The 27,036-nt window shown below is 38.2% G+C and overlaps 1 protein-coding gene across 14 annotated transcripts in view; it reads left to right on the top strand.

Annotated features, from left to right (window-relative positions):
• Positions 1-27,036, top strand: part of ncam1b (neural cell adhesion molecule 1b) — a 134,575-nt gene that overhangs the window by 102,021 nt on the left and 5,518 nt on the right. For 3 of the 14 annotated variants that reach the window (XM_047390645.1, XM_047390639.1, XM_047390640.1), the window contains 8 exons: positions 2,545-2,695; positions 5,366-5,553; positions 5,888-5,984; positions 8,650-8,820; positions 9,812-9,940; positions 17,047-17,171; positions 17,465-17,645; positions 19,107-21,448. In XM_047390645.1, the coding sequence (XP_047246601.1) occupies positions 2,545-2,695; positions 5,366-5,553; positions 5,888-5,984; positions 8,650-8,820; positions 9,812-9,940; positions 17,047-17,171; positions 17,465-17,645; positions 19,107-19,186 (1,122 nt within the window). In that variant the 3' untranslated portion in view covers positions 19,187-21,448. Of the gene's footprint in view, positions 1-2,544; positions 2,696-5,365; positions 5,554-5,887; positions 5,985-8,649; positions 8,821-9,811; positions 9,941-12,389; positions 12,405-12,827; positions 12,861-14,978; positions 14,982-17,046; positions 17,172-17,464; positions 17,646-19,106; positions 21,449-21,750; positions 21,950-25,014; positions 25,132-25,361; positions 25,494-25,874; positions 26,937-27,036 lie in introns of those variants that run through there. The other 11 variants (XM_047390642.1, XM_047390643.1, XM_047390641.1 and 8 more) reach the window with 8 other exon arrangements.

Below are 27,036 nucleotides of genomic sequence, written 5' to 3'. Positions count from 1 at the left end.
TGCCAAGATTTCCACTGGTGTAATTCAAAATAAAATTAAAAAAGGCATTTCAAAAAAGATTCATATCAATTAAACTATGTTCAAAACGGAAAATGTTAGGTACAACACAAAGCGTTTATCTTTTAATATTGTCGCTTTAAAATCAAATAGCACCACAAACAGTCAGCAGCTTTTACTCAAAAGCAGGCTTTTGAGTTGGGCTTGATTAAACTTGGCCAAATACGGCAAGTTGTTGAAGAAAGAGTGGCCCATGTCCCGTGGTTGCTACTGAGAATAGATGAGGAAAAGCAATTAAGACCTGTTTTATTCTTTAGATCTAAGGTGATCTACACTTTGCCTTTCTAAACAATTTTGTTCCTGTAAGTGAAATATTCCTTGGTTAGTTTATTATTGGGGGGTTAAAAAGGAAAAGGAAAAACCATTAAAGTTTTTCTTTCGTTTTTAATTTAAAAAAAGAAAATCGAACATTTGTGGCCCACAAGTACTTTCAGTTTCAAAGTTTCGGAAGCTAATTTGCTATAGGGTTTAGGTCGGGCACATTATCTGGCAGCTAAAGAACAGTGATACAATGGTGTCCAACCAGGTGTTGGTACTTTTGGCAGTGTGGCAGGATCTTCATAACACGTATGAGCAGAGGGAAACATTTCCTTAGTAGAAAGCTGTGCTGAAGTTAGACTTGATCAAGCACAGTGGAACAATACCAGCTGGCGGCATGACTCCCCAAACCCTCACTGACTGAAAACTTTGTACCTGAACTCAGGTAGCAACTTGGATTCTATGCCTCTCCACTCCTCCTCCAGACTGTGGGAGCTTGATTTCCAGGGGATATGCATAATTACCTTTCACATGAAAAAAGTCTTTAGACCATTAAGCAACAGTCCAATCTTTTTTCTTGTGCCTTGTGAATCTCCCCCAAACTGTTGAACTGACTTTCCTTCATAATACTGAAGACTGGGCACCTTTTTCTACTTGACTTTTTTCTTCCACTAAACTTTCAATCAATATACTTGGGTTGCATCGTGTGAACTAAATCTTAGCTTTTCATTTACTCTGAAATACAATTATCACAATTAATAGGAGCGCTTTAAATGTTTCATTCTATATATATATGTATACTTATACAGTATAAGTTTCACTTTTTGAATGAATTACTGAAATAAATGAGATTTTTGATAATATTTTAGTATACTGATATGGATAAGTGTAATTTTTGGGATTTCAATTTGCTTCTTTGCAGTTAGAGAAATTATATCAGAGGCTTTCATCTCAAGAAACCCTAAATACATAAAGCTTTAAGTAGGCCCTAATGCTTCTATGCAGTGTGGCATGTTGCACAAATGCAGCAGTTAAAAACAGCACCAGGGGGGTCGAGTGAGATAGCTATCTGTACAGGGTCAGAATAAAAGGGTAGTGTGTGTTATGTAAGTGTCCCTCTGCTCCCGCTACCCGCTATGCATAATAAATGCCCTAGACATGCTTTGTGTGTTCAATTTGAATACAAACTAACACTGTTTCTCTTAAATCGCTTCCCAGGCAGGGCCCTAATTCAGTCTATGTAAAAGCATTCTGCCATTGTTTTGTTTTCAATTTGGATCAAAGCCATGAAGGCAACCATAAGAGATGCTTAGACATTCATTTCCAGCACATTGCTAAAGGAACAAATGCTCAAAGTTATTGTATAAATGTGTACGGTATCATATTCCAAATTTAAAAAAAAATATTTAGGTTTGGTAGGTTTGACCTAATTATATATAGGATGTCATCAGGTTGTGCGATGAGTTAATTTGCTTGATCCTTTAATGAAAAGTGCCTCATTGAAAGCATAAACCTAAAACTCAGGCAGTTTTAATGTCGCATGATAACAACCACAACAACACACGTCTGTTGGCTGGGAAGCAGCGTATGATGCAAATGCACAGATCAAGTTCTTTTCACCAGGTTTTCTGGGGAATGGAGTTCACAACTCAACATTTCATTAGGGCACTTTCTGCTGTAACTGTCATGGTTTCAAATGCTGCGTGTCTCTATGTTCTCTTCATCACTAAAACAAGAGTAAATGCTGGATAAATGTATGCACATCATTGCCTGCTAATACACCTGAAACGTCACAAATGATGTAAGCAGATGGGAAACAAATGAGTAATTGGCCGAAAGCATGATGATGCAAATACGCCCAGCAGCTTTAGTGTAAAAGTGCGAGCTTTGAACATCCTGTTTCCAGCTGTGCATCAGCATATTTCACAAGCTAGTAAAGCTGCCACGTGAAAAGTTCTAGATGGTTCTTAATGCTGTGTTCCATCAAATATTTATCAGCTCCCCTGCCTTGTCATCAGCGTCCTTATGTTTCCACGTCTTTGGCACTGTTTGCCTGTTATGTTAAGTTGATGTCCTCTCTTTTTATTAAAGGCTGGCTTACTTTTCTTTTTTTATTTCAGGTTTTAAACATCATTCTGCAAAATTGTTCAATCTGACGATACAAGATGGCTATTAATGATGTGGTATTGTTTTTCCCCTTACACCAAACCTTTTTCTGCCACTATTTAGAGCCCAGATGGGAATGTAGTAGTAAGGAGTGATGCTCGTGTGTCCTCCCTCACTCTGAAGTATGTCAAGTATACAGATGCTGGTCAGTATCTCTGCACAGCACGCAGTGCCATTGGAGAGGATGAACAAACTGCTTATCTGGAGGTTCGCTGTGAGTATTTCATGGTCTTTAGGTTGTCTGAAAAATAAGTATAGTTCCGCAGGGTTAGTTTTACGTGTACTTGCTGTCATTATGAACATTAATGTAACGGACCTTTTTGGCTTTTAATTATGTACATTGCTCAAAAAATAAAGGAATACTTTTTAATCAGAGAATAATATCAGGTCAGTTTAACCTCTGAAATATTGATTGGGTCAGTTAAGTAGTAGAGGGGGTTGTTAATCAGTGTGAGCTGTTTTGGAGTACCGTATATAAATTAACAACTGGTGCACTAAAGGGGCAACAACGAGACAACCCCAAAAACAGGAACGGTTTTGCAGGGTGAGGCCACAGACATTTTTTCCCTCCTCATATTTTTGACTGCTTTTCAGTAGTTTTCTCTGGGACATCATGTTTAGGTTCATCCGATGCCACCAGGTTTCACCTCAGATTGTCCAGGAGTTCAGGGATGTCCTGTCCGAATTTGGGAAGATATACCCCAGGACACCATCTGTCTTCTCATAAGGAGTATTCCCTGACTTGGTCAGGAATGTATACAAGCACATGGGGGCCATACAAACTGCTGAGTACCATTTAGAGCTGCTGCAATGAGATTTCAGCAAATTGGGCTAGCCTGCTGCATCCGTTTGTCAGTTTAAATTTCTCTGTAACTGGATTAAGTCCTCTGTGGATTGATCATTTCAATTTTCATTTAAACAATGTGACATCCTTTTGTTCCTATGGATATCCTGCATGATTTTTTATCCAAAGCTGAGATCTTAAGTGTTCCTTAAAGTTTTTTGAGCAGTGTACTTAAACTGTTCTATTTTCCAATTTGAAATGATTAGACAACAAACAACTCTAAGGATAGACTGTAAAGAATGTGGTATCTTTAATTCACGCAGGGTCAAAAACATGTTTACAGTCTCAAATATATGGATACACTCTTACTAAGAATTGGTTACATATTTCTTAGCAAGTTGCAGCTTGACCACAACCTTTTTGTAGCTATCGGCAAGCTTCAAAGAAAATATTTCTTCTCATAAATGGTAGTTAATTTAATGGGGTTATTATCCTGACACAGACCTGACTTTTAACCATAGCCTATACGTTTTCAGCAGGGTTGAGGTCAGGGCCATTCCAGAAGCTCCAGATGCTGTCTTTATCTGTTCCTATACCAGTTTTGATGTGCAGTTAGGATCATTGCCCTGGTGTTAAAAATCCCAAGAGTGTCCGCACATACAGGGGTTGGACAATGAAACTGAAACACTTGTCATTTTAGTGTGGGAGGTTTCATGGCTAAATTGGACCAGCCTGGTAGCCAGTCTTCATTGATTGCACATTGCACCAGTAAGAGCAGAGTGTGAAGGTTCAATTAGCAGGGTAAGAGCACAGTTTTGCTCAAAATATTGAAACGCACACAACATTATGGGTGACATACCAGAGTTCAAAAGAGAACAAATTGTTGGTGCACGTCTTGCAGGCGCATCTGTGACCAAGACAGCAAGTCTTTGTGATGTATCAAGAGCCACGGTATCCAGGGTAATGTCAGCCTACCACCAAGATGGACGAACCACATCCAACAGGATTAACTGTGGATGCAAGAGGAAGCTGTCTGAAAGGGATGTTTGGGTGCTAACCCGGATTGTATCCAAAAAACATAAAACCACGGTTGCCCAAAATCACGGTAGAATTAAATGTGCACCTCAACTCTCCTGTTTCCACCAGAACTGTCCGTCGGGAGCTCCACAGGGTCAATATACACGGCCGGGCTGCTATAGCCAAACCTTTGGTCACTCATGCCAATGCCACACGTCGGTTTCAATGGTGCAAGGAGCGCAAATCTTGGGCTGTGGACAATGTGAAACATGTATTGTTCTCTGATGAGTCCACTTTTACTGTTTTCCCCACATCCGGGAGAGTTATGGTGTGGAGAAGCCCCAAAGAAGTGTACCACCCAGACTGTTGCATGCCCAGAGTGAAGCATGGGGGTTGATCAGTGATGGTTTGAGCTGCCATATCATGGCATTCCCTTGGCCCAATACTTGTGCTAGATGGGCGCGTCACTGCCAAGGACTACCGAACCATTCTTGAGGACCATGTGCATCCAATGGTTCAAACATTGTATCCTGAAGGTGGTGCCGTGTATCAGGATGACAATGCACCAATACACACAGCAAGACTGGTGAAAGATTGGTTTGATGAACATGAAAGTGAAGTTGAACATCTCCCATGGCCTGCACAGTCTTCAGATCTAAATATTATTGAGCCACTTTGGGGTGTTTTGGAGGAGCGAGTCAGAAAACGTTTTCCTCCACCAGTATCACGTAGTGACCTGGCCACTATCCTGCAGGAAGAATGGCTTAAAATCCCTCTGACCACTGTGCAGGACTTGTATATGTCATTCCCAAGACAAATTGATGCTGTATTGGCTGCAAAAGGAGGCCCTACACCATACTAATAAATTATTGTTGTCTAAAACCAGGTGTTTCAGTTTCATTGTCCAACCCCTACGTGTGTGTGTGTGTGTGTGTGTGTGTGTGTGTATATATATATATATATATATATATATATATATATATATATATATATACATATACATATATATACACACACACAAACAATATACACACACTCGCTGTTTGGCTAAAAGGTTTAATGAAAGACGTTCTTAACTCCTAGATACGCCTAAGATCCATGGAACAGTTGCAGTTTACACCTGGGAGGGAAATCCAGTCAACATCAGCTGTGAGGTCAAGGCTTTTCCCACCGATGTGTCAATTGTTTGGCTGAGAGATGGACTGCAGCTTCCAAACTCAAACACCACCAACGTCAAGATCTTCAGAACTCCTTTATCCAGCTACCTACAGGTAAACTGACTTCAAGCACTTTGCAATGTAAACATACATAATGTATACAACACGTTTTTCCACATACACAGACATATCCCAGACCCCCCACCACGTTGTCATCAAGATTTCATGAGCATAGACTAGAAGTGAGGGGGGGTTTCTTCCAGCTTCATTGTGAACAAATCCCTGAATAATTCATCAGCAAGAAGGCTCACAGCAACACATATAAATAGGCTACTCTAATGGACAAATCCAAAGGTCACCTTCATAGTGTTTGACACATATGTTTGTTGATCTGTTTTGCCTTGCTGTTCTTCGTATGTTTACTGCTCTATTTTTCTCCCACCTCCAGATTACACCCGAGTCTGAAAATGATTTTGGAAGCTATAACTGCACTGCCTCAAATGAGATGGGCACCGAATCCAAAGAGTTCCTGCTTATTCAGGCTGGTCAGTGACTAGGCTGTGGTTTAAATATCACTCTTATTTACACCATGTGGCATTGAAAATTTCAGGAATAGCTCTAAAACATTTAAATACCATTGTAGTTGAAGTAAACTTAAAATACTCAGAGTAGTGCATTAGATGTGGTCTTGCTCTGGGCTGTGAAACAGATTTTATACTGCTTTTTAGAATATATTTGGCTGTAACATCTATTATGAGAATAAACAAAGTAGCAGTGTTTGTTTAGATAGAAGATAAATTTAGATAAAAAGAGATCAGATTATCTATCGACATTATCTGTTTTTTGTATCAAAGCCCTTGGTGCCGTGTGGAATAAATCTTGAATGCTATGCTGAGAAAGTACAATTTAATTATGTTACACCATCATTTGAGTGTATCCTTCCCCAGTAGATGAGCAGAAAAGAGAAAAGGCTGGTTTTAAGCCACCATCAGAAGTGAATGACTAGGGAACAAAAAAACATTTTTCACTTTAGGCAGAAACCTGCGCAGTAATTACAGTGTTCCTTTTTACTTCCTAGATCAAAGTGAGGCAGCTCACATCAGAGTGTAGGAATCCTGCAAAGCCACCAGAACTCTGATATTACTGTTTTTATTTAGTTAAACAGTTTTAATAAAGTAATTTTCTCCATAACGGATGGAGAAGTGGGTGGTGAACAATGACTTTTTGTCCTGGTAAATTTAACAAAGGAGGATTGTAATTTAGAAAGCATTTCAGCTACTTATGCACCTCATAGCCCAGATAGTTAATTTTTATAGGAGGGCTAAAATAAATCTTTTTTTTTAACCAATGCCTGTATATTTGTTCAAACATTTTCATACTTCTGAAACACTGAATTATTCACAACTTATTCCAAGGTTTTAATTGTACCCACAATCTTAGCTTAGGCTAGAGTTTTTAAGTCTCTTAAAAGCCTGCTTCTTTAAAGTCCCTGTGATATAAAATTTTCCTGATAAATCCAATTACATTTATAGAAAGGAAACATTGATAAAATGTTTAAAAAGTAAATTCATGCCACTAAAATGAACAGTTGTTGAGATAGAATGTCATAAATTTCACTAAAAAGGCATTTCCAGAGTACTCCTTTGCAATTTTGTTGCGCTCTTTTATGACATCACAGGGGAACCCCGCACATAAACTGACTGCTGCTACAAATGGCCAGCAACAGACAGCAGTGAAAATTCTGATGTTTCTTTAGATATATTTCAGTCACCATCACAGAAAGACACAGCATTCCTAAATGCGTACTGAAAAATAATTTTCAGACGGTTGAATCATTTTGAAACCGCTGGTATTCATTGAAAGTAGGGATTAGTTTTGAATTTGGATATCATCTTTGCAATATTAGTGTTTAACAATTTTAACTGTTCTTATGTATTTTGGTATTGCAAGCACCTAAACAATTGACAGTTATGCCAAAAAATCTAATTGAAAGGGGTGGTTGAACATACCTTTGCCATGGCTTGCATCTGGAGAGACACCTCCATAATACGAGAAAATAAAACATAAATGTCACATTGTCACAGCGGTTAACATCTAACAAATTAGTAAAACAAAAAAGCCTTGTAAAAATCTGTTGCTGTGTTGAATTTTAAACAAATTCCGCTGATCCTCATATCTTGTACCGCACATATGGAGGAGGGAGGAAAAGGATGTGCCCTAGCCAAAATATTGAACAGTAACAACTGATTCTTTCGCTGCAGTTTCATTCTTATGTAAAGTCAATACAAACTACATCAAGAAGTGTAGCTGTAACCAGTTATCCGTTACCAATACCAAATGCATTTTGCAGAGGCAGACTCCTGCATTCACTTACAGCAAGGAGGAGATAAATGTAAGCTTTGTTTGGGCCTACAGTGGACAGTCAAAACTCTTAGTGAATTAAACTTAAATCTCTCTAAACTCAGATGAAATGTAACATTTTTAATAAATTAAACCAGATGTCTCCCAAAGGGACCTACAACTTTTCTTGGGGGTTTGTAGTTGCTTTTATTTGATTCTCGAAACATAACCATTATGAAACAAATGGTTTAAAACCCTATCAGATGGCCAAAAGCAGATGTCTGTGATGTAAACTCTATTACAGTTAGAGTAACCAGAACATGAACTGTAGAGGACTTTAAACTGACATTTCTGACATAATACTGAGAATACTTTAGCACTTTGACATGCTCACCACCCTCACTCTACAAAACTCTGTAACAATAATTAAGGTTAACAGCATTACTTTCTACTATGGTCTTTTTCTGCATACATTTCTACATGCATATTCTGTTTCTGGCAGATGCAGTATAAAGGATGGGGTGAGGGATGGTATGGCAGAAAATTAAGCTTGGATAAATGGCCCTGGAAGCAAACTTGTGCATAAACAGGGAAAAGGAACAATTTTTACTTGCATTTGGGCTCCAGAATGCTTTTTACATTTTGCCTTATTTTGTGAACATATTTGAAGTGTTTGCAGCATTTAGAGTAAGGGCCATAGCTTTATTATATCCAATCAGAAAGAAATTCATTTCTGTAAATAATATGTACTATTTGGATGTCTTGAGCACCTTTTTCTCACTGTAAAGAGACAAACGGTTATTAAGGAGCTGGTGTGGTGAAATCTTGAATTTTCACGTGTTAAATCAACCACATTTTCTCACTCCACAGAGGTTCCATCAGCTTTAGTCATCAATGAGGTGAGGCCTTTCTCCACCACTGTTCTGATCCAGTTTGGAGAGCCTGAATCTACTGGAGGTGTTCCTGTTCTGAAGTACAGAGCTGAGTGGAGAATGCAGGGCAGGGGTGGCTGGATGCAGAAAGTCTATGAGGTCCAAGATGGTAAAAGCACATATTAAAACACAACTGGTGGTATTGATATAGGTTTTATGTCACTTTTTGTCATTAATAATTTCACACCGTTGTGCAACATTGTTTTACTTAGAAATTGAATATAACATTTAGTTATTTTCAATGAATAATGTAAGATAAATAAATAATTCCTTTTTAAAGTCCAAATAAAATTTGGATTGGAATTAATATAAAATGTGCAAATATATTACAAGGTCAAGGTCCACATTCAAATATTGTTTTGTAAATAGATGCCAAATAAATTAGAATAAAGAAGGAAAATAAGATGGTAATGGTTAAATGCCATCAACTGCTAGACATGAAATAACTACAATGTTTAAAAATGAATTAGCTCAGAATATGTTATTACAGCCAAAAGTGCCACAAGTGAAAAAATAAAGAAATATTTACATTTGTAAAAACTGAAATAGAATTAGAATTAAATTGGAATTACATTTGGCATAGATTTGGCAAATGAAACTGAAATTGCTATTTAAATATTTGAAAAGTCAATAAAATATATAATTAAATTTTTTAATGTTGATCATTGATTATACATTAATCTCATACAATTAAAAGCATACATACTTGTTTCTGTATTAAATTAAATATATAAATAAATAATGAAATATTTGTAATGGCTAATGCAATTATGAAATTACATATTTAAGAAATTGAACTATTTATTTAAAAAATGTTTTACATTAAATCGAATAATTTAAGGCATTCATTAGAGTTGTATTTCAACTATCATGTTCATTAATGTTTTCTTATTTGCTTTCTTTATTGGACTGTGGCACATTTGGCCATTGATAAAAACCTTGACGTTGACAAAATAATTGAACATGGCTAATCGGCATTTGTCTGTGCGCCAATTAATTATGCATGCATTGTTGAAACAGAGGATTTGTTTATTGTTCTGCTCATCAAAGTGATCAAGGTGTTCTCAACAGAAATTGCACCATCTCTGATATTGTAACAGACTTCATCAATGAAGTGACAATCACGGGCCTGAAGCCAGAGAGCCGCTATGAGGTGAAGCTATCAGCCATTAATGGCAAGGGTGAAGGAGAAAGCAGCCACACCGAGTCCTTCAAGACGGAGCCCGTTCGTAAGTGCACTGTGAAGCTTTTATCCACCACTTTATTTCTTGCCTCTCAAACACATTACTTGCAGAGGATTTCTATAAACACATTACCAACTGGTGTCTGAGATGTTGGGACGGTTTCACAAAAACAGTGATTTCAGTCCTTTCTTTTGATCATGTCTGACTTCATCAGCTGGCGAATTGGTCTTTTTTGCTTTTCCATCATCGAAGAATTTATAAAGCAGTTATTTACAACCATCTACAGATATTGTACCCTTAGAATCACATGCTGATTTTTGTCACAAAGCATAGTATTACTTTACAGTATTGTCATGGTACTTCTTTTAAAACTTAAAATGAAAATAAAAAAAACTCAAAAACAATGAGGTTTGGTTTTTTCTCCCTACACCAGTGAATAAATACAATACCACCAGAAGCATGATACTGATAGGCATAAAGTCTTTTTCCATCGCAACAGCTTGTACCAATTAGGACCAGGGTGGATGGAAGTGAAAAGTTGATCTGTTTTATTATCTCAGTTCAAAAAGTGAAATTCTCATATATTTGTTTAGAAATATCATGCACAGAGTGATATATTTCAAATGTTTATTTGTTTTAATTTTGATGATTGCGGCTTGCAGTTAATGAAATCCAAAGCCCAGTTTCACAGGAAGTCTGAATATTACATGAGACCTTCAGAAATATAGTTTCATTACTGAAATATTACATCATCGGCCTACACATTCATGGGGAAGATGGCTGGCTTCACAGTTGTCCACTAGACATTCACTGACACCCTCCACAACAAAGGTAACCCACAAAAGCTACTTGTTAAAGAAGCTGGTTGCTCACTGAGTGCTGCTACAAGCATAATGATGGACACTCAAGTGGAAGGAAAAAGTGTTCGGGGGAGATTTACAAGGTGTACTCTGTAGTTGGAGTTAGTCCACACACAAAAGTCTTCCATTCCTAGTGTTAAACCACTGACTGACCCAGAGACAAAGAAGAAAAAAGGACTGGACTGTGGTTAAGTGGTCCAGAGTCCTCTTTTCAAATGAAAGTTAATTTTATGTTTTATTTAGAAATCAAGACCCCACAATCTGAAGGAAGGATGAAGAAGTGCAGAACCTAAGTTGCTTGAGATCCAGTGTGAAGTTTCCACAGTAAGTGATGATTTGGGGAGGTGTGTCATCTGCTGGTGTTGGTTAACTGGGCCTTATCAAGTCAAAAGTCAGCACAGCTGTCTAACAGGAGAATTTAGGTCACTTCATGCTTCCCTTTGCTGGATTTGGCACCTGTCCACACTTCCAAAAGTACCAATATCTGCTTTCATAGCCATAGTATCAATGTGTTTCATTGGCCTGTAGACTGCAGACCTAAATCCCATTGAGAATCTGAGGAGTATTGTCAAGAAGAAAACCAGAGACACCAGGCCGAGCAATAGATGGAAGCTGAAGGGCACTAATAAATCAACCTGGGCTTCTTTAACATCTCAGCAGGGCCACAAACTGATCCCTTTGCTTTGATGCAGTAATTCCTGCAAAAGGTGCCCTGACTAAATATTGAGTGTTTATACTGTACAGCACAGGAACATTGGTCTTATGTATTATTTTCTGAGAAACAAGGGAGACTGGAGGGTGTGTTCCAACTACAGGATCACAGTCCTCAGCCTCCCTCGGAAAGGCCTACGCCAGAGTGTTGGAGAGGAGAGTGTGGCCGATAGTTGAACCTCGGCTTCAGGAGGAGCAGTGTGGTTTTCGTTCCGGCTGTGGAACACTGGACCAGCTCTACATCCTATACATGGACGTTTGCACAATCAAATGTGGGGCTGATTCAGGAAAGGGAGCAGCCCAAGACCCAACCTGACACAAAAACAGGTGGACACAGTCACAATCACACATTCCCATCTTCAAGGGCTGCCCTTTTTTCATTGGTCCTGTTCATAACCTTGGAGGAGGTGTCTGGGGAGAGAGAAGTCTGGGTGTCTCTGCTCAGTCTGCTGCCCTTGCGACCCGTTCCAGGAGAAGTGGAAGATGATAAATACTAGTACACCTTTTTTTGGTTTTAATTAGCTCTAAGCCATAATCATCAAAAATTAACAGACGTTCAATTCTCCTGATGCAGAAGTAAAAAGTATCACTATGTGTAAAAAACATATGTAATATATGAGTTTGACTTTATGAATTGTATTTTTGAAGAAATTTACTTTTACATAATATTCAAATTTATTAAGATGCACCTGTAGTCCACTTACCTTATTATCACTTTATCTGTTGGATGTGAAAATGTTCTGCTTACAGGTGTAGCTCTGACAACCATTGAATCCTGATCTCATGGTTTAGTGTTTAGTGCCCTCTGTTGGTTGTCTGTTTCTCTCATGGTGAGAGGTATGACTTCATGTTTTGTTTTTTTCATTTCCTTTTTTTAAGAGTAATTTTTGTATCCGTCTGTTCATTTTCTCTGTGTCCTTCAGCCCCCATTAACAAAAGTAAGTGATTCATCCATCTTTGTTCTAGGTTTAGTTTTAGAACTAGTTAAATCCACAGAAGATGATATGAAAAGCCAAAGGACAGAGCAAAAAGGGGAAACATTGTTGTTTTTGCCATATGTTGAAGTACATCTTTATTCTAATAAAAATATCTGCTGTACTAGTGATTACTTTTGCAGTATTGTTTGTTTTTAATTAAAATCAATTTAAAACAGATATTTTCACTTAATTAAAATTTCAACCAATGCTTTTTAAAAACTTACTTTTTAAAAATTAACCACTTTCTTTATTTCCTAAACTTTAGTTTTCGCACACTGCCAAAAATTACACTTCCCACTTTCCCCAATCAAGTAATATAAAAGAGATTCAGATTATTTTTGTAGGAAACTGATTTTGATTGCTTCTCTTGTCTTATGTCTCTAGACGACCTTTTTCATTTTTTCACTGACAGCACAGGTTTGTTCTGTAGTGGCGATAATAGATGCTGTTAGTGCTGTAGCTGTTTTCTTCTCCCTGCAGGATAACCTAGTCACCCCTGCTGATTAGAAACATTTGTAGTAACTTGAAGGCATTGAAGCTTCCTCCTGCATTTGTGACCTCACATGTCCTGATTTTCACTGCAAACTCATCTGTGTTCCACGAACAGATTTTATTTTACTTCCATCCCATGAGTTTCAATCTGATACACCCAAATTTGAATAATAATGTAATTTTGGTTTGGAGCTTGTAAAGTAATTGGCTTAGTGACACTGTGATAAATTAACAGGAAATCTCCATATTTCAAAAGCTGCAAATGTTTGCCTCTGGTTTCAGCTACTTTGGAGATGAGTTTGGGGAATATTTGCATTTGGATTAGGCCCGTCAGCAATGATTAATCAGTTGGTTTATGAAGGATTAATTCTGCTAAATCAGGATGTAAAGTTGTTTGATGTCTGTTGCACTTCTCACATTCAGAACCCAAACAGAAGAATTAAAGTGCAATTTAACAGTACGTTTGTAGCTTTTCTGTGATTTAGTCACTCTTTAGTTTGTCCTTAGGTTCACTTCATTTTTTTCCGCTCCTCTACCGGTACCTCTGTTTTGTCGTGTCCCACAGAGAACTGCAAAGGTTTTCAGAACTTTTTTGCATTTTGTCACTTTCCAACCACAAACTTTAATGTGTTTTATTTGAATTTTATGGTATAAACCGACACAAAGCAGCATATAATTGAAGGTGGAGGGAAAACAACACAGGGTTATCTAAGTTTTGCATGAATAAAAATATTTGTATTCAGCCACCCTGAGTCAGTATGTTGTGGGAACTGCAATTACAGTCTTTTGGTGTAAAATCCAAACAGCTTTGTACATCTAGAGACTGAAATGTTCGCCTATTCACCATTTTGTGAAAATACAGGTTCTTGTTTTTCATGTTCTAACACATGGATATGCTTTGATGAAAACCATTTCACTGTAGATCTCTCTGTATCTTTAGGGATGTTGTCCTGTTATAAAGCGAACCTCCATTCCTTTTGCAGCATCCAATGGGTTTTCTTCTAGGATTGCCTTTATTCAGCTTCTTATAAGCTCTGCCCAGCTTCCTTGTTCATCCAACAGCGTAATGCTGCCACCACCACATTTCATGGTGGGGATGGTGTGTTCTGGTTGATGTGCAGTGCTAGTTTTCTGCCTCACATAGAGATTTGGAGTTAGGCCAAAAATTCCATTTTGGTCTCATCTGACCAGACCACCTTCATGTTTGCTGTCATTGACATGACTTCTGACAAAGTGCAAACTGGACTTCTTACAACTTTCTTCCAACAGTGGCTTACCTGTTGCCACTTTTCTATAAAGACCAGATTTGTGCAGTGTACAACTAATAGTTGTCTTGTCAACAAATTCTCCCACCTGAGCTGTTGATTTTTGGCAGTTTCTCCAGTATTACAGCCACCAGCATCGATAGCTTTCTTCCAAAGATACTATGGGCCTCTTGGCTGCTTCTCTGATGAATGCTTTCCTTGCACACTCAATAGGTTTGCACTTGTGCCTCATTCTCTTACTCATTTGTTTTAGGAGAATGGAGTGAACAGTGCTGGGGCAGATGTTGAAAGCTTAGGATATTGTTGCTGCTTTAAATATCTCTGACCTATTTGCTCTGTTCCTTGGTCTTCATGATGCCATTTGTTAAATTATGATCTCTAACAAACTTCTGAGGCCTTTACAGAACAGATGCATTTAAGCTGAGATTAAATTATACTAAACTATGTGACTTTTGAAGGCAGTTGGTGGCACTTTGTTTCATTTAGATGTATCACAGTAAAAGTGGCTAAATACAAATTCATGTCACAGTTTGCTTCCACTTCACAGTTGATCTCCATTGTGTTTATCTGTTTTCATAAATCCAAATAAATATATCCAAGTTTGCGGTTGTAATGTGACAAATTTAAAAAAAGCTAAAGAGCTCTGAATACTTTTGCAAGGCAGTGTATGTCCTTTAATTATGTCCTGTTACTGTTTCAATCACTCACATGTGTCATTTCATATGTCTGTGCCTGTTATTTGACTTGCATGGTGCTGATGGTTCCTTCAACTCTGCAGAAGGTAACTTAGTGTTGAATTTTCTTGAATGGAAATTCTTAACTTCAGCTGATAAATACAACAATTAAACGCCACATTATGTGCTTTTGTATACACATGTAATACATTAATCAGTCATGTTGGCATTCTGAGCAAACTAAATGAGGGAAAACCAGAGCTGTTCATGGTGCTGTATATAGGTATTGATACTCTGCCACATGAGGGATTTGTCAGTTGAATGGGTTACAGTATATCAAGTGTGTAATGACATTTTTTTCTTAACAATTCTTTCTTAATTATATTTATTTCTTACCACCATGTATTCCTGCCGTCATCCCTTTGCCCTGGTTTTCGTTCAAATTTGTTCAGTATTAGGATTTATTTGTTATATTGTTGGTCATTGTTAACCCGCCAAAATCCATGCTTCATGCTTTACACTTAGATTTACTAACTAACTAAAGACTAATGTATACAACAAGCCTTTTTGTTTAATACTATGAAGTTTTACAAAATTGGTTGGGTTGCAGTCATTGAGTAATTACCTGGTTTAATAGCCAGGCTGTAGCTTATGGAGGTATGGTCCTTATAACATCGTTTAGATACAAATGCACATTTTCTATATGTGAAATAATACATCAGAGAATTGTTCAGACCATTAGTCAAACACTTACTTTTCAAAAAGAGCATAGATAATCTTGGAATTAGCATTAACAGTCAGCTGAGGCTGGGTAGTTCAAAATCAGTTCTAATTTAATCCTATTTAAAAAAGATCAAAATCATTCCTCCAACGTAGGATACCCATGTTGCTTTAGAAGAATTTGGCTCTTTAAATGGGATCTTTAAAGCACTTAGCCAGTTGCAAAGTTGCTTCTTTTAGGAAGTCTTTTGCATATTATAGGCAAGTAGCTCAAACAGTGACCTCCACATTTGTCTCAACCCCCAGTAAACTGGTGCCTCTAGCTAAGTTTTTTATTGCAGTATCACAATCTCAAACTGAAAAATAAAAAAAATTTAACCTTTTAATTTCAGTTCATCCATTCGATGGCGAAAAAAAAAAAAATCAAGGTTTAGAATTGTGTTTGATTTTAAATCACCCATGACTGGATTGGTACAGCTCCCAATCCCTTTAAAATAAATAACTAATGTTGTTTTCCCTGGGATATAAATCTGACATGACACAGAGGCCTGTTTTTAATCCACTTGCCACTAGCCTGGTGCAGGATGGTAAGGGAGGTAATTATTGTTTTGAAAAAATGTAGAAAAGAGTGGCATCTTGGGGGAACTAAGTCTCCATAACAACCACTGGGCCCTATCTACATGCCAATTGGTTTTCTGCTGACTTCCATGGCTCCAAATGGGCCACTTATAATTTTGGTAAAAACAATTATTGGTTAATATGAGGTTTACCACAATGAATAAATGTACTTTATCTAAAGGTTGGACTTTTCTTTTTTTTACTTTCTTTTAGTTTGAAAATATGGTACTGCAATAAAAGATTAGCATTTATTCAAAGGATTTTCACACATCTTTGCTAGAAATGCCAATAAATGTGGCCAGCACCGTAGATGGCAGAGATAGATTCCTTATCGTAATAACAGTTATTGGGGTCTCTTTAATTATTTTAAATGTAAAACTTATTGGGATTTTTTTCCTCTAAATAGTTTAAGGACCTGGAAGATCTGTGTTCTCATATATATGAATGACTATTGATCAGTGATAGAAATCAGTAAAAAATGCTGCATACTCTGTTAAGGAACTGAATATGTCACTCTAGCTGGTCCCTTAGCATTCTTTATGCCAGCTGAATGTCGCTCAGTAACAGCAGCAATACTCAGCGGCTTGGATGAATCAAATAAGCATGTGGTTGTGTGTCATTTGCTAATTAGTGCAACTTGACACACAGCATCTTGGGACAAGTGATTAAAGGTCAGTTGAATAAAAGAAGACAACAGCAGGAAGAGTAGTTAGTTTCAAATTTTTAATTTCATGGTCAGCTAACATAATTGCCTCTGACCTTTCAAAATCAAATTTTATATATCTTTGAAATAGGAATTGAAATACCTTTTGTGTTGCTCTTGTGTGCCTCTAGGAAATCCTAATCCTCCTAAACTTGACGGGTCACTGCAGACTAAAGGCAACTCCCTCAAAATTGGCTGGGTTAAGCAGGATGATGGCGGATCTCCCATCCTGCATTATCTTGTCCGCTACAAACCAGTGAGTTAACAATTCATTCTTGTCAAATTTAAAGCTTGAAAAATCTTAACCCTGCCTTCGGGTTCCAATGTGGATCACTGAGACAAATACATTTCCAGCAAGTATCCATCTACACTGGCTTTTCCTTTTAGCTTCTCCAAGGTAATACTTAATGCCAGTTTTTATTTTTTTTTGCATTTGCAACAGTTTTTTCTCTTCTAAAGGAAAGTTTATTTATAGCCAGCCTGTGAGTGTACCAGTTATGAGCAATAATAATTTGTTGCCCTGTAGTTTATGTTTATCTTTGTCCTTAGATCCAAGCGTCAGAGTGGAAGCCCGAAATCCGGATGCCCAGTGGCAGCGATTACGTGGTTCTGCGTGGATTAGAGTGGGATACAGAGTATGATGTGTATGTGGTGGCTGAGAACCAGAAGGGGAAGTCCCTACCTGCAACCATGTCCTTCAGGACATCTGCAGAGCCAGAGGCTATCCCAGGTACACTCCATCTAGTTGCTCTCTATAAACTGGGCTGTAACAAGGTGGAAATGGGGGAGCCAAACTCAAACCTGAGAAGAGTGTTACAGTTTTATTACTCTACCTCTTAGCAGGGATTCATGACTAAAGAGAAAAATACAGCACTGTGACAAAGTAAGCATATCCTTACAGGTTTCTTCTTTTGTTTTAAGTCATCAAGAGTAAAAATCTGTCCAAACCAACCTGGCCCTTTGAAAGGATATAATTTCTCCCAAAACCTGATAATTGGTTGTGTTTTGCGGCAGCTTGGCAGCAATGTCTGCCATCAGGTGTTATACAATACAATACCTGATGGCAAGACAATAATTGACCACGAGTCTTTTACATTGCTGTGGAGGAAATTTGGCCCACTTTGCAGAATTATTGTAATTTAGCTTATTGAAGGGTTTTGGAGTTTGAACAATATGTTTAATGTCATGCCTCTTCATCTATTTAGTTAGTAAAAGAACAAAAAAAAAAAATAAACCCTTAATATTATTAAATATCCATAAACACATTGAAAAATGAGTGGAAAAACCCCAAAAATGGTTGGGTTGGATAACCTTTTTCTGTTAATAAATTAAATAAAGAAATATTTTTTAAGTGCTTTTATCTAATACTAAAATTTGTTTGATCTGAAACGTGTACGTGTGACAGAAGCAAAAACAAAAGAAATCTTTAAGGTGCCAAATACTTTCTCACAGCAGCTCTAGATTATTTTTTTATTTGTTTTGGAAGCCTTGGGTGAATAAGCTTGAATTTGTGTTTTACAGAGGATGATTTCCTCAGGTTTTTTTTCCCTTAACCTTTCTATAATTTTAACAAAGTAGATGAAATAGTTTGGCTCCGTTTGAGAGGAGTCTTAAATAACTCTTAATTAACATGTTCAGTGAGGTCCTAACTGCAGCCGAAGCAGCTTTTTACTAACGGTAGAAAACCCACACAGCCTGTCAAATTCCATTTAGGTGCTAGACCCTGTTGAGCGCTTTGCTGAAGTATCGCAGCAGGCCATTATGTCTTCCTCTCACTTCTTTTTCTAATTCATTTTCCAAACTAAAACATTTTCCACTCACTGCCACTGAGTCACCATCCAGCCAACACAGTGTGTTTTTTTCCCTTTGTGATGCGCTTTTGCTTTGATGTGTTGCTGCGTTTTTTCCTCCCTCGATGCACAAAATCAGTTTTCTTAATTTTTTTATTTTTCACTTTTGATTTTCAGACCTGAAGCATTTTTTCACTCTCTCTCTTCCTCTGTTTTCCCCACCCTTCTCTTTTTTCCTTCTTTATGTGTTTTTATTTCCTCCTTTTTCTCTGTTTCTCTTTTCATCGCCTCGCTCATTGTTCCTGCTTTCTCTCCTGGATATTCGTGTGGTGGACCCACGTGAACATTTTCGTCCCGACCTGTGTGCATTTTGGTCTGGTTTGTGCTGTCTCAACCCACAGCCACTCAGGGCAGCTCATCTGTGACATGCACTTTGGTATCACTCATCTTGTCCCTCATCATTGTGCTCCTGCTATCGTAGTTTACGTTTGGGATCTACATCGTAACAATAGAGGAGAGCTTGCCTTTTCTCTGGCCTGGGTTTCACTCTGGATGCTTTTACCACTTATAACAGACTTTCTCCATGACGCATCTCTGTCATGGTAGAGAAACGAGTGATGTGTGGTTTTAGAATAGTCCAGACAGACTTAATGAACCAAAGGCAGTGGAAAATCTTTGCCTCCCACAGATTCACTCTGCTCAGCAATAGCACAGCTAGTCATCAGCAATAGACAACAGAGAGAAGTGCCAGTTTACAATTATAAACAGACGTGTAGTTATAATAGGTGTTTTTAAAATAAAACAGCACTTAGAATCAAGTGAGAGCCGAGTACTGAACCAGTCCGTTTACATAAACACTGTATTATATTCTGCCATGTTTAATAAAGTTGTGGAGATGTTCTTTAAAGGTTTTGAACAATAACACTGACGGTAGTGAAAAAAAAAACTCACATTGGCAAAGATTTACAAAATGTGTACTGAAATATTTCAAGCGTTATTTTTGTCCAGATTAATATGATTTCTTGTGCAAGTGTTTTAATCTGATGTCCACAGAATTACTTCCTGTTTTTATGTGTTTATCTTGGGAAGGTGCTTCATGTAGCTACAGTGCTGTGAAAAAGTATTTGCCCCCTAACAAATGTATTCTGTTTTATTGGTTTTGTTAGATTTACATGTTTTAGATTGTCAAACTAAAAAGCTTTTAATCCTGTGTGAAAAAGTAATTACCCCCTTTGTTAAATTAAAAATGTACAGCAATTAAATATATTTTTTTCACTAATTGTATCCATGCCTGATTACTTCCAGACCTGTAGATTCAAGAAATAACTTAAAACTTTATTTCTGACAACATGAAGTAGGCTCTACTTTTTCACAGCACTGTGTTTTATAACCTAGCAGACCTTTTATTAGTTTTGGTCCTGTTGTAGGGACATTTTTATTGGAGAAAGTTGTGCACTAAAATACATATTTTACAGGCAGCAAGTAATTTTTTTAAGTGATGCATTAACCATCTTTTTCAGCTATCAATGTTTGAATCGATCAAACAAATCATTTTATCATAGAAAACATGTAAATATTTGGAACTGGTCAAATTATTGATCTGGATCAAGCAAACAAAACGACAAATAGCTGTTAACATGTTTTGTACTGAAATAAACTCGCTCTGTCTTTCTTTGTACAGAATAAAAATCTAAGTCTGAATTCAAGCGGTGAAATCCTACTTTAATTGAAGAAATAAGGTGGAAAAATTTGAGTCAGATATATATAGAAATCCTAAATCCTTTTAATTAAATCTAAGAAAAGGAAATTGACGGTCTAAAACATTTTTACTATGATACCAGAGAAAAGCTGTGACTGGAGTTTTCTCCAGCTGTATAGAGCACACAGCGCGGCACCTCCCCCACCTGTTGCTGTTTAGTGTCAATAAAATGACTAAAAGAAAGCAGGTGGGAAATACTTCAAAAATAGTCTTGTGGGAATTAAAACTATTGCCACCCATTATTGTTATCAAGTAAACAATGTTTTAAAACAGAATTTGGCATTTTTGCTAGCAACTAACTGCAGGCAATTAAACAGATTGTATGTTTATAATAGGTATAATATTCTGCACAATAAGCACATAAATATTACTACATTTCTGAGGTGCTTAATCTATAGTTTTGTTCAAGTCTGAATCAAAACAGATAGCATAAGTGTAGTAATCTAATGTATTATTTCAGCAGTAATAGGAATAATTGTTTCTTTTCTGTTTTAAATAAAAGTTAGTGTTCTGTTTTTGTTTAAAACCGTAATACTGTGGTGTTTTTTACTGAAGATCATTATGTTGTAAAAATCTCATACAAGCCCATGCCTAATTTAGCCAATAATCTAAATCATCAAAGTTTAATTTAAGCATTATACGCCAGTTATGTAAAACAATAAACACAAAATGATGGCAGGTTTCAAAATAACGTGATTCTCACGATGCAGGTTTGTCCGAGCAGAGCATTGTGTTATAACAAAGTGAGGAGAGCTAGCTTCTCTACTTGTCAGTAGTCATAATTTTGTGGCTGATTGATGTACATATTTAAATATTGTATAAGAATTCTGTTATAACTAAAAATAGTTTTAGACAAAGAATAAAGATACAGCAAGTTTTTATTTTGTAAAAATTGGAAACTGTTACCCTGCATGTAAGCAGCAACACACTGTAAACCTTGGTTTGCTTGTTTTTCTAATACCAAATAAATAGTTTGAAAATAAATATACTTGTACGATTTGTTTTCTAACCCTAACCCTAAAACATTTCCTTTGATATAAAATTGTCAACATTCCTCATAATAAACACATAAATATTTAAACACAACTCTCAGACTGCAGTCTCAAATGTCTAAAATCGGTTCAGGAGAACTTGAGTGTCAGTAATCACTCTGCAGCAGGTACGTTCTTTATTTGTATACAAGTCATTGAAGATCCTGTAGCACTCTAGCACTTCAATTGGTGTTTTATTTTTGTGCATCCTGCTCCAGTTTTTCATGGCTCTACGTTTTATCTCTTCTCTGGCAGATTTAGGTGATGAAGGACCGTTCTCCATGAACATCATGCTCTGGGCAGGGATCCTTGTTGTAGTGTTTATACTCCTGCTGCTAGCAGTGGATGTCACTTGTTACTTTGTCAACAAATGTGGCCTTATCATGTGCCTGTGTGGAAAATCAGGCACAGGCACTAAAGGGCACACTTTGGAGGAGGGCAAAGCTGCTTTCGTGTGAGTATGAAAGATCGCTTTTAAGTTCATTTCGTTAATTTGTTTTAATCTTCCAGCCCCGAGGAAGACGCAAATATGCACCAGCACGTTTTTGCTTTAATGTCAGACACTGTGTTTACATTTTATGTTTAGAAGAATAAGGAAAAGAGATGTTGTTCCTTTTCTTAGCCGTTTTCCTCCACATTTATTGGGAACCAAGATATTTAAAAAAGCTTTAAAATAAATTAACTTTCATTTCAGCATCATAATCAGACACTGAAAAATTTAGAAGAAAATCTACTTTCAATTGGCATACATTAATGAAGTAGCTTAAGTATTTATATTTTTTATTTTTATGTTATAAATAATGTCTTTAATAAGTAGTATTTGACCTTGTGTTGCCCATTTCTCTTTATTTGTTGCCCTAACTTCTAACACATTATTTACCAATTTATTGATTTGTCCTTCTTCGCACAAGTATTAATTCTCTTGGACTTTTTCATAATATCTATTTATTGGGAGTTTATGTGATAGACCAAAACAAAGTAGCACACAGTTGTTTGGAAGAGGGTTTCTCAACCCTGGTCTGCTGGGCTCAGTGTCCTGCATGTTTTGGGTGTTTCCCTGCTGCCACACATGACTTCAATGAATGGGTGATTAACAGGCTTCTGTGGCGCTTGAAGGCACTCTGAAGTAATTAAATCATATTAATCAGGTGTGCTGGAGCAAAGACAGATCTAAAACATGAAGGACTTTGGGCCCAGAGGACCAGGGTTAAGGAACACTGGTAAGTAAGCAAAACGATGAACGGTTTACATATTTTATAAATAAAAATCTGAAAACCTGTTTTCAACCCGTTTCATCAGATGCCCCTCCATAAAACCCAGCGCAACAAACCGCCTTCAGAAGTCAGCTAGTTAGTAAATAAAGGCCACATTTATGTAATTTAATTTCGATATAAGTACAGCTGTTCTGTGAAGGCCTCAGATGTTTATAGGAGAACATTAAACAACAACCTACATCATGAAGACCGAGGAACAAAGCAGACAGGTTGAGGACTAAGTTGTGAATAAGGTTAAAGCAGAGATAGGTTGTAAAACAAGCCCAAGCTTTAAACATATCACAGCGTTGTTCAATGAAACAATCTGAAAATGGAAAGATTACAACTGCACACCTATAACAAAGAATGATTATCCTCCCAAACTGACAGGCTGAGCAAGGAGAGCAATTAACAGAGAATCAGCCGAGATGCCCACAGTAACTCCAGAGGAGATGCAGTGATCCACAGCTCAGGTGGGAGATGCTGTTGAAGGAAGAGGGGCAAGAAGAAATACATTGTTGAAAGAATCAATGAGAAGTACCGTTGCCATGTAGGGAACACAGAAGACGTGGAAAAATGTCCTCTTGTTGGACGAGAACAGAACTGAACCATCCACATGCAGAATGCTATGTATAGAGAAAAACTCCGCACATCACCGTGAACACACCATCCTCACAGTAAAACTAAGTGGTGTCACCATCATGCTGTTGGTTTTCTTCTGCAGGGAAGAAAAAAGCTGACCAGATTTTTTTTCCAATTCAATTCAGTTTATTTATATAGCGCCAATTCACAACACATGTCGTCTCAAGGCACTTCACAACAGTCAGGTTCATACATTCCTATTAATCCTAATCATTGAACAGTGCAGTCAGATTCAGTTATTTATTCAAATTGGATAAAAAGTTTTTCTATCTAAGAAAACCCAGCAGATTGCATCCAGTCAGTGACTTGTAGCATTCACTCCTTCCGGATGAGCATGTAGAGACAGTGGACAGTCACTGGCGTTGACTTTGCAGCAATCCCTCATACTGAGCATGCATGTAGCGACAGTGGAGAGGAAAAACTCCCTTTTAACAGGAAGAAACCTCCAGCAGAACCAGGCTCAGTGTGAGCGGCCATTTGCCACAACTGACTGGGGGTTTGAGAGAACAGAGCAGAGACGCAAAAAGAACACAGAAGCACTGATCCAGGAGTACTTTCTATGGGAAGGAAAAGTAAATGTTAATGGATGTAGCTCCTTTAGTTGTTTCATCTAGAAAGAAAGAACAGATAAACTCTGAGCCAGTTTTCAAGGTTAGAGTCTGAAAGAGAGCACATATAGTTTGTTACAGTTAAGCTCAGTCAATCGCCATGTCTAGGAGAGAGAAAGGGTTAAACACTGAAAGACAGGGCCATGTGGATCATCGGTAGAGGGTGAGCATTAAGTTGTTGCCAGCAGAAGCTTGGACGATGCCCCTCTCCAGAAAGGTGTCACAGGTAGACACAGAGTCAGGCCAGGTGTAGCTTCTAGGAAGAGAGTAGAGAGAACAAAGTTAAAAGCTGAAATAACAGCAAATAATGCAAAATTGGAGAGTAGTGTGAGAATGTAGCGAAGAGGGTGAAAGTGGTCGTTATGTCCTCCAGCAGCCTAAGCCTATAGCAGCATAACTACACAGATAGTTTCAGTTGAGATTATTAAGTTGGCGCTTATTTACAACAATGTTGTCTCAAGGAACCCCACAAAGGGTCCCACTGATGGTCATTGTTAAACTAAAAACCACAAGGATTGGGATACCTCCCTCTGTCAGACTGATTATAACCTGTCATATAAGATATGACAGGAAGGTGGATGAAAACCCTTTACAGGTTACAAAAGACTTGAGACCGGGATGGAGGTTGGTTCCAGCGGGACAATAATATTAAACATAGAACCAGACCCACAGATCAGAGCTGCTGGTTTATCACATAAAATCCCATTTAAACACATGGACATCTGTGGTTGCAGCAAATACAAATTTTATTAAAATGTGAAAAAGTTTAAGGGATACTTAACATTCAAATGATATCTAGATAACTCTTTTTCCCTTAATGAAGCAACAATGTCAACCAAGAAAAATATATATATGCTGCTCGGGTTGTGAATATTCAAATACTTGCTGACATAACTGACTGACTGATTCGCAGCTCTCACTACATCATCTAACACTTCTTTAAGCCACTAAAATAAAATGTTTGTCAGCCGATGGTCTGCTGCCATTGTACCAATGTTGTCATCTTGATCTTACAGGAAAGATGAGTCCAAAGAGCCCATAGTGGAAGTCAGAACAGAGGACGAGTGCACAGCCAATCACAATGCAGCTGGACCAATGGAGCCCAATGAAACTACACCTCTCACAAAGCCAGAGTGAGTCAAAACAGACAAATAGCACTCAACATTTTTAATGCCAAGGGATTCTTAGCTGTTCTACATTGCACTCCACTTTAAAGAATTATATTATTTAACAACACTTAATTCGACTACTAAATCTGTTGAAAAATTTAGTTCATTCTTGAGTGGAGTCCACTGGATTGTGGTGCTTTTCTTTTCCTCCTCCCAATCAAAGGGGATTACCGTACTTTGTGTTTCTGCTGCAGCTCTGGAGATTTTCTGTCTCATTACATGAAGGTTGAAGCAATACCAGTAAAAGACACAAAAGGCTTTGTTCCTTCAAAGTGTGGTCAGTTCATGAAGCCATTTGATAGCCTCAGCAAGCCATCCCATCCAAAGTATGAAAAAAACACAAACAATAGAAAAATGCAGAATGAAATTGTCACTGGTACTGTTTAACCCTTATAGGTGGTTCAGTGTGGTGCTATAGTTTTCCATAGGAGGACTAGTGCCTTTTTAAGTACATTAGTTTATTAGTCAGTGTACTCCATGTTGGTGTGTGTATGGGATGTATCCTTTAATGTTCACTCACAGCATGATGCCTTTTTTTCTTGCTAAGCTTAATAGTTGCTGTTTTTTTTAGTTGCTTTTGTCTCTTTTTGTGTGAATTTCTAAAGCCAACTAATCCCTCTGCATGCTGTCGTTCGGGTCACCCCTCCTCTGTCACAGTCACCCTGGTGTCTAGTCTGTGTGTCTCTGTTCTCTCCCTGCTCTCTCAGGCTGGTGGCTTCTCTGGCACTGGACACCCCCTCCTCCGTAGCCACCAACTCTGACACAGCCACCGCAACAGTTGATGCTGCTCAGGAAAGTCCCTCTAGCGAGACCACCACACTCACTTGCAGCCTGTCCACCCTGGCCAACGAGCCCTCGCCCAGTCCTCTCACTGCTCCAGCCCCAACCCCTGAGTCGAACACTGCCCCACCGACCCCCATCATCTCCTCGACTGCTGTTGAAGCTAAAATGGGGTCGTTGCTTGAAGAGAGGGGGAGTAAGACCCCGGAAGAGCCTGAAAAGACTAACAATCCTCCTCCTACCCCTGAACAGTATAGACCTCAAAAATCTGGAACACCGATACCGCCAAAGCGCAGACACTCTCCTAAACTCGCTGCTCTGAATGCTAAAAATAGTCCACCAGTTTCCCCTCTCGCTGTGTTTTCTCCCTCCACTCCAGACACCAAGAAGCCTGCGCCAAGTCCACCGGTCACAAAGCCCACTCCACAGCCAAACACTGTAGACTTAAACAAAGACACTCCAGCGAATACTGCTTCCACTACAGCAAACACTGCCCTTCGAAAACCAGACCCAGAATCTAATCTTGGTGTTAGAGACTCCACTGCATACAGCTTTACTGCCTTTGATACAGATAAACCTACTGATAATAACATCCCTACAACAAAGCCTGCTCCGAGTACCACTCCTTCAGATATTCCCAATTCTGTTGAAGATCCACACACTGAAAATCCTGCGTCTCTCTTGGCAGACGTCCCCTCGCCTTTACCCATTACTCCGATTGCTTCAGCAGCTCCGAACAATCTCCTCACACCAGGGTCCAACCTGTACGACTTAACAGCTCCAGGCAAAGGGCACAAAAACACAGATTTAGAGTTAGAGCTGAGAAACGGCACAGGAAGACCTTGTCGGCCCCTCTCAGACCTGATTAGCTTAGAGAGCCCATCCGCTGCCCCCTCTCTGCCCAGTGGACATGAAGCAGGCTTCCCTCCCTCAGGCCCAGTTCTGGAGGCTTCAGAGACTCTCAAGACCGCTCCTCCTGTCAACGATGAGTACGACTCCCTCTAGAGGTTTATCTGTGTGTTTGTGTGAGAGTGTATGTAACTTGTATGCCCATTCATTCACCACCGCATCTTGCCATTGACCACACAA

Source organism: Girardinichthys multiradiatus, chromosome 18 (genome assembly GCF_021462225.1).
Source record: "Girardinichthys multiradiatus isolate DD_20200921_A chromosome 18, DD_fGirMul_XY1, whole genome shotgun sequence".
Lineage (NCBI taxonomy): Eukaryota > Metazoa > Chordata > Actinopteri > Cyprinodontiformes > Goodeidae > Girardinichthys > Girardinichthys multiradiatus.
Note: the sequence above shows the minus strand (reverse complement) of the source record. Positions and strands in the feature narration are given on the sequence as shown.